We start from the raw sequence: 14,934 nt of genomic DNA, 5'->3' as shown, positions 1-14,934 counted from the left end.
CCTGGGCACTGAACTCAGCTGCTCAGATGGATTCCCTGTCCCTTGTGGTTCCTCCATCCACCAACGTTCCACTACTGTGGGCGCTAACAAGCGGCATTTAACAGGAAAAAGGAAATCTCCGGGCCCAACGGCTACTGCTTTCAATGCAATCCTCACTAACTCTAAATCAGCGCTGTAAGAGAATATTTAATGAATTATTACATGCACTGCTACAGTTGCAAATGGTTAACCATCATAAGGCATTCAAAAGGCATTGGTCACTGAGCACTTCTGGAAAGATATGTGGCTGTTGACTGTTTATAAACCCTCACAATCACTGTGAGCGCCACAGGAACAGAAAAATCTTGGCTATTTTGGTTCCCAGCAAATGAAAGGAAGGGGAAATGGAAAAGGGAACAAAAGGTACCCTCTATATTAATGTAGAGAAATGCCAATGCTGTGCTGAGCGTGTTATGTGAAATTATGTGATTTTAACTCAGACCGGGCACACTTCCTATATCATCAATTCTGCTCAGATCACTATGACATATTTCACAATGATTTCTGAGATATCTGTACTTTATAAGTGCATAAATACCATGATACACCCAAGACAATGCACAGAACATGCATCTAAGTTTAGGAAATGGACCGTGGATACAACAGTTTACTACTTTAATTCACATATGATACTACTAACCATACCCCCCACTTACAAATCATAAATTCTCCTTTTTAGTAACCATTCCTGCAAAACCTTATTTTTTTAACCTATTTACTCACCACACTCATTAATCACAAAAGAAATTCTGTGTACTCTCTCCTTGCAATCTTACAATATCTAACCTCCAACATCCTATTATCCCATTTTTTCCACGTCCATGAACACACTCAAATAATGGCACCCAACTCCCATTAAGTTAAGCCACAACTAGAAACTGTAGAAAATAAATCAGACAGTTTTGTCAGAGCACAAGACTAACCCAATAACCAACAAAGGCACAGCAAAAATTAATAAGCACTGGATAAACCACTAACTTTGGGTTACAGAGTTACATTCTACCCGCCATAAAATGTTCCAACGCATCATCAGGGGCAGTAAAAGCGATATAAATTCAATTACAATCAAATACAATACTTTGAATGATGGTTAATTCAAACAAGTCTAAATAGCCACAAGACACATAGAGCAAATAAAGTCATGCTGAACCGTCCAACTGACAAAGGGATGAGTGAATAGTTTCCTTATGCGTACATGGGGAATGGGCAGATTGATAGACAGATACTGTTATTTAAGAAAACAGCACAAAAGCAGAAAATGATATTGTTGATACCACGTACAAGATTTTTAGTCTCTTGAATGTTATGTTGTAAAGACAGGGTCTCTCTCCACTTCCAATTTAAAGAAAAAGGTCATGTTTTACAGATTTTTTTGCAGCAATACTTTCAAAAGAACTGGATTAACCTCCTCTTTTCTTTTTGAAAATACTCCTTAATTCAATTTTTTAAATTTTCTCTAAAAGATCCTGCTCCTGGAGAAACATTTGCATTTCATTTTGCTGCCCAATTCATGACTTCTTCATATCATTTCAATGCAGCTTGATGCTCTCTGCCGTTCCTACACCCTCTTTGCAAACTATGTCCCTTCCCTACGTTTGTTCTATGTCAAAGATGAACACATCTAGACTCTTTTACCAATATTTTGTCTTAATGTATGTCTTATTATGCCTACATCAATTAATGCTCATTTCTCATGCCTAATTCTTTGTATGATTGATTTCCTATTTCTTCACCTTCAAGTTAGAAACACAATACATTATGTTTGCTACTTTTCCAGGCTGTGATTCCATTATGCAGCTGTTTTATCCTATAAATGTGCGTTTTCACTTTCGCACTGATTGTATAGGTCTCTCATACTATTTTGTCTCACTGGCAATTTGACTAATTGTGACATTTTCTTTGAAGCAAATGGTTGCGTTTGCAGAAGGTTGAAAGTGTGCCCCCACGCTACACAAATCTCAAAAACATTGGAGGGTGGTGCAATTAGGCTACAGATGGGACTAAGTCTCTGGATAGGCAATGAAGTGTGTGGACCAGCCGCGGTCGGTAGTAGGAGTAACTGCAGGGCGGTGACGTGGGGAGGGTGAGGGGTAGGGTGGGGGATAGTAAACTATGGATTACGGAGGTTTACAGGTAAGTTAACATATAAATTAATAAAACGAATTTCGTTGCGTGCACAGCATCGCATTTGAGGATGCAGTGCACGCAACGAAATTTGTTTTATTAATTTATATGTTAACTTACCTGTAAACCTCTGTAATCAATAGTTTACTACCCCCCACCCAGCCCCTCCCCCTCCCCACGTCACCGCCCTGCAGTTACTCCTACTACCGACCGCGGCTGGTGTGGACAACCTGTCACTTATGATACGCTGTGCAACACCTACACAGATTGATTTTATGTTGTCTGTCCCACATATGTCCACCTGCCTGTACTGTTATTATGTGTACTAGTGTGATTTTCGCTCACTTTTTTCATGTTGTGGCGGCTGATCTGCGTCACCAATTGCATGTGCATGTCTACCTTTGGAGACACTATGATTCAGTGTGCTGGAAAAGCAATCCAGGTGACGCATTGGACCCTACATGTAAAATATCTGTTTACTTTGTGTTCTTTTTATTTTCTCATCTTCTTTTTAGGTTGGACAATCATTTTTTACCTCTGTTTGAACAGGTGTTTTCTATTAGGGAAATACCTACATTGCATATCACTTCTTAGATGTGGGGCAGGGCTATACACTTTGTTTAGGTCCTGAAGAAGTGTTGTGGATCCTTTTTGGATCAATGGGCACGAAACATGTCAACCTGACCACACTCATAGATTCATGCTACTTGGGTACATAACGCCCCTGCAGTAAGCCCAACCTTATTCTGCTTTTTTAACCCTGCCAATAGTACCATCACATTCAAATCCAGTCTGGTATCTCTTAGACAGTTTTAGCCTCCCTTCTCTTGACCATACACACTCATTCCACCCCATGTGTCCATGACGCCCTCACACAAACAGTTCTCAGCAAACGGCAAACAAACAAAAAGATCTCAGCTAAAGCAACCCTTCATGGGACCCGTAGGGCATTGCAGTGTCGGACCTACGAGGAGCATGCCAGTTGATGAAGCATGACATCCTCAGGGATGTGTGAGGGCACCAAGAAATAACCCTTAGGATTCCCCCTTCCTCATCCTCCAATTTCTCTGCCTTTTCCCTGCTTTTTGTTAGGATCAGTACCTCCACTACTTGTTATGTATTTCAAAAGTACAGAATTATAAAATCATCCCTTCGGAGACAGATTTTGGGAAAGAGTAGACCTTGTTTGCATGCTCTTTGGGCCGTATGTTGACAGAACCTGCACTGCGGCTGCGGCATGGAAACCTCTACGTCTGCTGAACAGGTCAGCAATTGTGCTCTAGCTCTCCCCGAGGCAAAGTTGTTAAATCTGATGTTTATCCTGCCTTCAGAAATGGAGGGGCCCGAGGGAACAGGGTAGAAACGGGTTAGTGTCTTCCAGACGAGTTAGGAGGTTGCGCCCATTGCTGTAAGACCTTTATTCATGAGCTGAACATGTGAACACGTTCAGGTCTATCCTTCCGTCACAGGCTCTGAGAGCAGAGGCTTCATCTATCTATCTACAAGGAGATGTAAGTTTGTTACTAGTAACCAGCCGCGGCCCGTGCAGGTAAGAGTGGTGGGGCCCGGTGGGGGGGATTTCGATGGACGAGGGAAAATTAATTATTTATTTAATTTTCCCTCGTCATCGGCCCTCGAAAACCTTCCCCACTGGGCCCCCCCCCCTCCCACCACTCTTACCTGCACGGGCCGCTGCTGCTAGTAACCAGTTTTTTGTAAAATGTAACGGTGTCCTACAAATACATTGCACAAATTCTTGAACTACTGGTCATCTTCCAAGTTCTCCTGGGGTTTGCTAAACTAATAAAATGGATGAAACAAAAGTAATGGTCAGGCTGTGTCTCATGTGCTTTTCGTTACACCCCTTGTATATATATATATATATATATATATCCCCCCTGTTTAACCCATTTTATTTTTTCGACATCAGAAACCATACCATTGTGGTAATAAAACAGCCACAGCTACACAGAGCAGAACATGTGTCACATTACATGGAGTGTCAGCGTTAGCAAAGGGGGGGGGGGCTTTACTTAAATATGGAAACGCCTTTAACTCTGTCACTCTACTTCCATAATCTCGTGCACTAATGTGTCTACATTAACAGTGTAACATACATGCGCCATTTGAGATATTGTCTACAGATTGCAAACAGGAAACAGGCCATAGCAACATGTCAAAGCCAAGTGGAAGGGGAGTTTACAATTTGGTGCGCCTACATACACACACAGGCAGACAGACACATGCACACAGACTAATCTACAAAGACACCTACAAGTCTACCCACAGAAGCACTTTCACACAAAAGCATGAACGGAAAGAAACACACACTGACGCACAAAGCGTCAAATTTGCAAACACACACACAGATAGGCACATTAAGGGGGGAAAACGCAAACTGGGACAAATCCAAGCACACGGAGGAACACACAGGAAGGTTTTTGTTTTCTTAGTTTAACAACTGATGGCCGACTGCAAGCAGTGATTGACACGAGGCAGTAAGAATTAATGCCCAAGGCTGCCTTGTGAATTAAGAAGGGATTCCTTTAAAAAGTCTGTGATGCTAGTAAGTATTTTAAACTGTAACTGCATTTTGACAGGCTTCTGAGTTGTCTTTATAAAGCAAAATACAAGGATCGTAAAATGTGGCGAGGATAATGTATTCCCATACTCCCCATACCCTATAGCAAAATCCTGCTGATATGCTGTGGACAGGGCTCCAAAAGGCAATGCAACTTCTTTCAGCAGCAAATCACATCAAAGGCCCATCAATTACTGGACTGTAACACTGACAGGACACGCCGATATAAACACTCATACCGTGTCCTACATCTGCAGCAGCAAAACGAGGGTTTACATGAACTAAGGGCGGCGGGAGGGTAAACGTAAAGCGCCCTAACGAGATGAGGATTACTCATGAAGTGTGAGGAGGGCTGGGGGCGGGGGAGGGTTCTGTAGGGGGTCGTGTGTGAAAATTCGCGTTTCACGGGTTGGAAACGGGCAGAGCTGCGTGAGAACAGAACCACGGGTGGTAAATATGCACCCCCACGCCTCTCAGGGTTGGGGGGGCTGTCAGAGCCAGTGAGCTCCTTCACAATGCTTCACAAAAACTGCAGAGCGCATCGCCTACACGGACGGAGATGGAGACGCAAATAACACAGTCCTCTCACATTTCACAACCCGAATACCTCAAGTGTCAACCCAGGCAGGACGAGCCTGAGGCGATGACCCCTCGGAGTCCTATCACGGAGGGAGACCGGAAGTAATAGTGTCACGCCTCCCTTCACGGCCTAAACCACCATCACAGTCTCTCCACTACGTCATCGGAGAATTAGAAGCAAGAGGCACGCGCTCTTGGCCACTCGTAGTCTAAAGCTAAACAACGCCAATCCCCAGCACAGGACAGAAGCAAATAACGGTGCCACTTGACCCCTTAAACCTAAGGACCACAGATCCCCAGAACAGACTGGCAGCAGTGACTGCGCCCTCCAGGACCTGCAGACCCCTCATCCCCAGCACACAGAAAGAGTAGAAAGTAGCAACTCCCTTCACCCATCCAGCCGCCGCTCCAAATATAGAGTAAAGGAGAAGAAACATGGCCATCTCATCTACATAACACAAAACAACTGACCCCCAGCACTAAAAGGCAAAAAAGTACAAAAAACAGTATCATGCGTCCCTTCAACCCTGCCTGAAACATGCCTCACTCAAGACCTAAACAATTATGATTTTCAGCACAGAGTAAAGGGGTGAAGATAGTATCTTTTCACAGTTCATAATGTAACCACCGCTGATCCCCCAACACAAGGTAAACGGGGAGGGTGTGTCAGTTCATACTCTATAATCCAACCACCACTAACCACCAGAGCAGAGGGAAAGGGTGAACAAGTGTATATTCACCCTTCATGACCTAAACACCACTCACATCCTGTACAGAGTAGAGAGGGAAGAAATACTATCATATAACCCACCTTAAAATAAGCAGAGCAGATTGTAAACACGGAAGACGGAAGTACAAAAAATCAAATAAGTGCAATTCCTCTCTTATATCCCCAACACACTGACCCACAGTACAGAGGGACAGAAAGAAAGAAACACTGCCATTTCACACCTCACATGTTACCTACCACTATTTCATATCACTGAATAAAGAGGCCAGGAACACTGTCATTCCACCCTACCCTTCATATCATGAACACAAGTGATTACTGGAAAAGAACAGCAGAAGAAAACACCACGACCAAGTCATCCATAAAAGCCAGACAGCACCGATACTCAGCACAGGGGGGCAGAAACACTATCATTTCAGTCTCCATAACCTCAGCATCGGATCCCCATCACAAAGTAAGAGGGTGGGAGGGGGTGAGAGCGCCACTCCTCCCGCCATAACATAAACACCAGGGATTACTGGAACAGAGGGCATGGAGGAAATAAGAGTGCCAATTCACCCCTTAAAACCTAGTTTTAGGTTTTAAGGGATGCCCGGCTCATAGGGATAGAATGACGAAGCACTGACGTTGCAAACTTTCCAACTTAAAACACAGGCTTCGTCAAGCCCCGCCCCCTGTCATACCAAAAAAGGGAAACAGACCACACTACATAACCTTTGACACCATAAATACCACTGACTAACTAGCAGAGTGTCAGTCAGAGGCATTTACATGCTACTCGTCGTACCCCCCTCAACCCCACCACCCGGAGTTTCTTCCTGGCCCCTCCCCTGCAGAGGGCTACAGAGGTAGGAAGTCATCCATCATGTCGCCTGTCACGAATTTAACACCACAGCGCCTCCATCCACAGAGAGGCGTGCACACACAGCCCTGCCCATATCACACCGCTCACCCTAAATAGAGCGGTATAACCAAATATCAGTCACTGCTACCACACCGCCGATCCCCTCCCACCCACCTACAGAGCGGTGTTAAAACACAGCAGTGCCAGCATAACCCTTCAGTGCCTTACACCGCCGGGACTCCACTCACAGCAGAGGGTAGCTGTCAATGTCACACCTCCCGTCTCCTTCTATATAGAGCAGTATAACCAAATATTAACACACAGCACTGTCAATATAACCGCTCAGTTGCCTTACACCGCCGGGACTCCACACACCGCAGAGAGATGTGCTGTCCATATCACACCTCTCGCCCTTCTCTTCCTGTATAGAGCGGTATAACCAATGTCAGTCACTGCTCCCACACTGCCGACCCCTCCCACTTACAGAGCGGTGTTAACACACAGCAGTGTCAATGTAACTCTTCAGTGACTTACACCGCCGGGACTCCACACACCGCAGAGGATTGCTGTCAATATCACACCTCCCGTCTTTGTTCTATATAGAGCGGTATAAACCAAATATTAACAGCAGTGTTAAAATACCCTTCAGTGCCTTACACCGCCGGGCCTCCACTGACGACAGAGAGGATGCTGTCATGTAAAACGGGCGACCCTTCCTCTCTTGCTGTAAAGAGCGGTCTAAGCCGACAGCTCCATCAATATCACCCTTCACTTCCGTCACCGGCTGAAACTTCTCTTTCTGCATAGAGCGGTATTAGCAAACAGCCCTGTCAACATCCAGTGTCCGTCACACTGCCAACAGTTGGCTTTCTGTGCAGAGCGGTTCAAGCAAACAGCGCTCTCAGTGTGACGCTTCACACCGGGGACCCTTCTCCTACTGTACGCAGTGATGTAAATCCTCACCTGTCTGTATAGAGCGGTTTAAGAAAACAGCGCTGTCAGTCCCCCCTGACCTGCTTCAACAAAGCCGACCATTCACTAACTGTGCTGCTTGGTGTAGGCAACTAGCAGTGTCCATACTACCCTTCATCGCCTACACACCCTGATCCTCCCGTCACTGTATTGTATTGTAATTGCATTTATATAGCGCGTACTACCCCTGACGAGAAGTCGAAGCGCTTTGTCGGCGAGTAGAACGCTATTCCGGAACGAAATAAGGCAAGGGTGTAATTCATTTCACCCTTCTACACCTTCACGTCGCCGATCCCCCTGTCCCTGTACAGAAGCAAACAGCGCTGTCAATATCACCCGTCACCGTCCTCACACCGCTGACCCTCAGGGCACTGTTCACAGCGGTAGCACGCACCACGACTCTCGCGGTAACGGCGCAGAGCGGTATATACTTAGAAAACAGACACTGTCATCATTTACCAACTTAGCGCCGACGGACCTTCTGAGGCTGTACAGAAAATGGTACTGTTAACACCCCCCCCCCCCCCTTTCACCTATCACACCGCTGCACTACCGGTAACGGTGCAAAGCGGTATTTCCGGATAAGACTTAAAATGACACCCTTCACCGACTTAACGCCACCGAGCCTTTCATAACCGTCCAGGGAGGTCTAAGCTCGTGGTACTGTCCGTGTCACTTTATTCCTCTGGCCCTCTTAGCACTACAGTACAGACGGGAAACGAGCAAACAGCACCGCCGCGGCACGTCCCACTAAACACCGGTTTCACAGGATCTCTCACACCTATGGGTACCGTTAAGTAACCACCTACCCGTACCATCCACTACATAAACGACGGGTTAACAGCATAGAGAGGTCGAAGGAGACAATACCATTCCATCAGTAGCACACTTAACACGGCTGGTGTCTGGGGTCTGTGTGTTATACCGCGAATCTACAGGAGAAATTCATGACATTTTCCACAGGATGCAAACTACATAGGAACATTCACGCAGGCTGCTCTTCCGCGCCACCTGCCAGACTCCCAAACAACTGGAACTCACAAATCCCTCAACAGAGGGGGCATGGGATGTGAAAGGAACTTTGTCACACGCTGACGTCACGTCTGTAGTACCAAAATTCACCCCAGCTAAGAGAGGCATGCACTGAGTGTTCGGTGTCACATCGTGAAGATCAAGGAACACGAACTGCCAATCAACAAACGCAGTGACAGAACAAACCATGTCAATCAACAAACACAGTGACAGAACAAACGGCAGATGTGGCCGCGTCTCACACAGCACACCAGATCTCCCTGCCACCTTCAAACAAAACTCACGCGTGAAAGCGTAGCAGAGCCAACATCTTAAACCACAGAAGTGCAAAACTGCGCCCACACAAACCTCTTCCGCAAATACACCCCCGACACCCTGAGATACAGGGGCAGCGGTGTGGAGCGAGTGAGGCAATGGATGTTAGAAGCACTGAGACAACCAGCGGCACACTCACAGCTCACACACACGCTCCACAATCAAACACAAAGAGCTGACACAAAGTAGCATCCCTTGCAAAGTTTCAGCGGCTGCGGGGATGCTGCCGAGACGTCACCTGTCATTACGTGGAGTGCCAGCGAAGGACCAGCGCGCGACACGAGGAGTCTAACAGCCGCACACTGATGCGCATCATTCGAACCAACACACCGAAGTACACATCTTCCCAGAGCCGAACGAATCAATCAGATTCTGAAAAGCCAGGATCGGATTTCAAGATCACACCGGGCTTTGAATGGCAAGGCATTGTGCAGAGGGGGCACCGTGCTGCTGTCGCGGACACGATGCCCAGAAAGCGCAATGCTTTCCATTTACATCTAAGGAGAGTACAGTGTGGGGCACCGGGCACACATGGTACACCAAATAGGAACAGGGTCAAAATCCGTGTGAAGTGTATTATTAACCCCGGGAGATTTTTGAGAGACATGATTGGGAATTTTAGAAAACGGGGTACACAATTCGGCCAAGAGGCTATTCGCAGCCCTGACAAGGCAGCGCAGGAGCTCAGCGAGGGATGGACGGAGCCCTACCGGTGCTTGGTTGTGGAGCGTGGCGGCTGCAGGTCCCTTGCTGCGCGCAGGAGGATGCATCCGCGGGTCCTCGTTGCTGCTGCTGCTCCCCCGGTCCCTCTTGTCCCGGTGCTCGTCCCCAGAATCCAGGCTGCTAAAATTCCACACGATGAGGGTCTGCACGAGCAGCACGGTGAGCGCGGCCAGGATGGCAGAGCGCGAGCGGCGGGCCAGCCTGCGGGCGCACGAAGCGGCCACCATTATCACCGGCAGGCACGCGGGGGCCGGAGGGGACACGGAGCAGCGGGCGCCACCGCTACCGCCGCCGCCTGCAGGAGGGAGGAGAGAGAGAGACACAGCCAGCTCAGCCGCCTCTCGCCGCCTCTCCTCTCCCCTCTCTCTACCTCCAGTACACACACCAAGGGGGCCGGAGCAGCCGGCAGACGTCACCAGAGATGGGAGGAGGCCAGACAATGGTGGCAATGTGGCAGAGCGGGAAGGGGAGGAGGGCAGCGAGAAGGGGAGGCAGGGTGACACCCACACAGGCCGGCCAGGGGAAGAGGCAGGAGGTGGGCCAGCCTGAACTATCCTAGATGGAGTAACCCTAACCCCCGAGGGTACCTCCCGCGGCTCTCACGTGTAGCATGCTTTTCTTGCTCTGCTGCGTCAATGTTTAGTATACACCCAGTGTGAGTTTGGGAATTTCCCTTCCTTTGAATACATCGGAACCTTGTTAAGCTGAAAGGCGTGAGAGATTTTCAGCACAGAGGAGTGAAGAGGTTAGGCGTAAATTGGTGAAGAGGTTAGGCGTAAATTGGTGAATTAAACACAGCCACTTAAAGGAAATCACAACAAATACAACACGTCTGAAAGTCAAACTAGAAGCACACAAGTCAAATCCAACCATCAATATGATGCATACACAATGAAATAATACTTCCATACCACGGACAGCAAACGAGTCACTAATTGCACTCACTCACACACATACACACACACACACAAACACAAACACATTCACAATAGAACCACATTGCTCAAGAGATACAAGAAATACACACAAATCATCCTACACATGGTTGAGACTAAAAGTACACGTGCGCAGACACAGCTAAAGAATAATTTACAGGCACAGCAGACATATACACGCAAACAAACACACACACAAATCAAGTCATCATATAAACATTTTAGAATCTTATTATATGTATTGCTCCATTTCATCTCTTCCAGGGTAGGCAGAGGAGCAAAGCATCACACACATGTGGATTATTAATGCACTTATATAGCTCCCTGCATATATATGCATGCAAAAGGAAAGCCATCTAGAACATATATACACAGCTGAAAAAACTGGATGCAAAAGCACATAAAGCCAAACCTAACTGCACACGCACTAACGCACACATGCAGCGCAACATACCTAAAAATGCACAAACGCACATTGGTTGAACACGCTACATGCACACATAAAACAGCGACGAATAACTTTTAATTAAAATATTAAATGGCAATATAGCTCACCAACCAACAAGAGACCGACTGCCCTCCATGTTCCTATGTTTAAAAACAAATCACCCCTGATTGATTGATTGAACTCACCCTTGCCACCCAGGTAGAGCAAAGCACCTCATATATGGGCTTATACATAGAAAAGTCATACACCTGAAGGCAAAGTACATGGTTTCACACATGTATGTTAATACACCAACATACCAGGGGTAGAGGAAGTGACACCACACACCCTTTGACCTCAACTACATCACAGGAAGAGACAAAATATGACATTTGACTCTGATTTACAGGAAGTAAAGCCACATGACCTCGACGCTGATGACATCACCCCAATGGAAACCTGGTGTATCACGAGGAAATGCAAGAATACATCACGAGGAGATTCACGAAACCGAGAGGAAACAACACACTGGTGGTCATGTCCTCGGCTATTACTCCGTATTATCAGCCATATTTTGAATATGAATTATGTTATTAGCTGTGTTTAAGCCTTAACAGGGTTAGCAATTCTTTATATTTCTAATCCCGTATAAGGAACTATTGCTCTTGTGAAGCCTAGTAGTGGCTGTTTTGCTCAAACACGTATTTGGGTGTGGCCCAGAGACAACTTTTGCTATCAGGCAACCCTCATGCAATGAAATAAAGAAATAAATATATGCACGCATAGAGAGACTTTGGGTCAGCTCTTTTCATCCATGGGTCTATTCAACAGTCATTCGCAGTTGGTGCTGCCACCTGAAGAGAACAGCATGGAGCAATGGGTCAGCCACTTTACCCATTGGTTGCTTTGTCCTGTGGGTAGTGGCATTTTACTCTCATTATATATAGGGCTCCCGGTTTTATGGTATTTATTTTTTGGACATTTCCGTCTGTATTTATCCATATTTATTTTGTGTCAACTTTATCTATATTTATTATGGGCATTATGAAAAAAATAAAGCAGAACCTGGTATATTTCCACATTCATTTAACCAATAAATATGTAGTCATGCTTGAATGCCTGCAGGTTTCAGGGATATGAACACCCGCAGAAGATTAATCAATGTACTTATATGAAAATATACACCTTTCAGTATCAGCCTTGTGCATATCTACTGCTGTTTAAGCCTTTTTACTAAAATCCATTTCTTTTTTAACACCCTTACCTATCAATCACACCGTTATTGGCCTGACAGTCATGGCAAAGTGTATTTAGAACCACTCAAAAATCACCCAATTTTCATTTTTATCGGCATTTAAAAATAAATACAGACAAGAAAATAAATGGGTTTCTGTCTGTATTTATCTGTAAAAATCAGTAAAAACGGAAAACAGGGAGCCTTAATTATATATGTACCTCTGCCTAAAAAACGAAGTGCACCTGATTGCCAAGCATGGCAGACCCATACATTACTTTTCCAATGCTTTTCGTTTCCCTTCTTTATCCTTTTTTATGTTTTAATAACCCATGTGTGTTTAAGTTATGTCTTTAGGTTACAGTAGTTCTGGGCCAATATTACCCTTTCTTTGCACCAATAAAAATCACAATTTCCTCAGATGTGTGTTAAATCTAAAAAGGTTTTCTATGCATGTTCTAAGTACACTTGCCTGCTTGGAAGGACGCAAACTGCTGTATTAAAATTGAATGCAATTATTTTTTTCAAATCAATATTTTTATTGCATGTATATGACATGTCATTTAAGGTGTCATTTTGTTCTTGTTCTGATGCACCCTTGCAATGATAAAAGTCAACATCTCACCTGCTTGCCAAGGCCAGACCTATTGGTTTTGCCACTGTGTGATTTTTATGGATCCACAATAATGATGCACAACAGAAGGTTTAAAAATGTGTATTTTTTCACTTGTTTACTTTTTTCTAACGTATTCTAAGGAGTGCTGAATGCTTTCATTGTGATAGATCAAAAATGTAAGGTCACAGTGGAAGTGGCAGAAAGTAAATAGTGCTCTCCAGAGCATTGTTTACATTTTGTTCTTGATGCCGCTTTTGTCACCACTGAGGTCTGCAGTGGCAAAGGCAGTGTTATGGGTTGCAAGGAATAAACCATGTTCTCGACTGCGACACATGGCAACTCTTAAATGACATTCATAGTTTTAAAACAAACTTGAGAGTGTGTTTGGCTTTTCCTCTATGTTCGTGTGATGTGTCCAGTGTGTTGCCACCATCACCACCTGTCACACCACACTCCACCCTTCAAGCTGCAACATGCACCAGTTGCAAAGTAGCCGGTGTTCCTCATTATACCAAGTATTTTCACTCAGTGTGTTCTAGAGGTATGCAGTGCCTCTGATTTTGAAATAGTTGCTGGCAAAGCCCATAGGTCTGACTTACAATCAAAACTGCTTCTTCATTGGTGGTTTACATGTGTGATTTTGTATCTGGGTGTGTTGATGGCTGATGAATGTGAGAATATTTCAGTGGCTGGATAAAAATAGGAGTTGTTCATGGATGGATGGATGAACGAGTCACTGTTTGATTGCATGGGTGGGTGAATGGATTGATGAGTGTGCATGGCTGGAAAGGTGCACAGAGGCATCTGTGTAGTTGCACCTTCCTATTGCTATACCAGCTGGGAAGAAGCAAAGAGGTGAACAAGGGAGTGTGCCCAAGGTAGAATATAATTATTTGCATGGGGTGGGATATATGTAACTACTAGTGCATCGATGTGGAGAGTAACGTCATGCGAAAAGGTGTGTTTTTAGCTTCTTCCTGAAATGCAGAAGGGTCAGAGCCATTTGAGGTCAGTTGATATATTGTTCCCGATCTTAGGTGAATAAATGGAGAATGCCTGTCTTCTGTTTTTAGGTCTTGCATTGTCTCTTTCAAGACCTCTTTTTACCTTACAGTGTTTTTCGAGCCCACCCATTGCTAACCATTAGCAGCTGCGGCCCGTGCAGAAAAGAGCAGTGGAGGATTCAACAGACGACCACTAGGGGAAAATAAATAAATAATTAATTTTCCCTCGTTGTCGTCTGTTGAAATCCCCCCACCCGGCCCCACCGCTCTAACCTGTACGGGCCTCGGCTGTCCATTGGTTGGCTTAGTTGCTACTCTTGTTTGCTTACTTCTTATTCATCAGCTTTCACGGGCTTACCTTCCTCTTCTTTTGTTTGTCCCTGTCATGGATATATTACTGTCTCCTTCCAGAGCTTGCTTTTTCAGGCACTCCCTTTTGGTCTTTTTGTTTAACACTCCACACGAGTGCATGTGCTTTCCTGCTGTCTCTCTCATGTACTTTTCCCCCTGTGTGTTTATTCTCCCACCCTCCATTGTCTGTGCACTTCCCCAGCCTCTCCTGCTCAGTTGGAATTGCTCGGTTTTTAAGATCTGTTAAACATAATTTTAATTATGAAATGCAGTGGGATTGGGGTGGTAGGGTAGCCAGGAGGGGGGTCCTTTTAAATGTTTTAATTGTTAAGTGTGTTTTTAAAAAAATGTTTTATGGACAAATGTCTAAATAAACTTGTTTTTGAACTTGAACCTGAACCTTGGTGCAGAAGGGTTGTCCTCTGAAG

The 14,934-nt window shown here is 45.3% G+C and overlaps 1 protein-coding gene across 1 annotated transcript in view; it reads right to left on the bottom strand.

Moving 5' to 3' along the window:
* The window catches only part of XYLT1 (xylosyltransferase 1), a 563,426-nt gene extending 553,136 nt beyond the window's left edge, over window positions 1-10,290 (bottom strand). The window contains exon 1 of the mRNA XM_085632092.1: window positions 9,927-10,290. Coding sequence (XP_085488218.1) covers window positions 9,927-10,166 — 240 coding nt within the window. The 5' untranslated portion in view covers window positions 10,167-10,290. The remainder of the gene's footprint in view (window positions 1-9,926) is intronic.
* Window positions 10,291-14,934: the final 4,644 nt, after the last annotated feature.

The sequence above is a fragment of the Triturus cristatus genome, chromosome 10, assembly GCF_964204655.1.
Source record: "Triturus cristatus chromosome 10, aTriCri1.1, whole genome shotgun sequence".
Taxonomy (NCBI): domain Eukaryota; kingdom Metazoa; phylum Chordata; class Amphibia; order Caudata; family Salamandridae; genus Triturus; species Triturus cristatus.
This window is presented reverse-complemented; position numbering and strand designations above follow the sequence as displayed.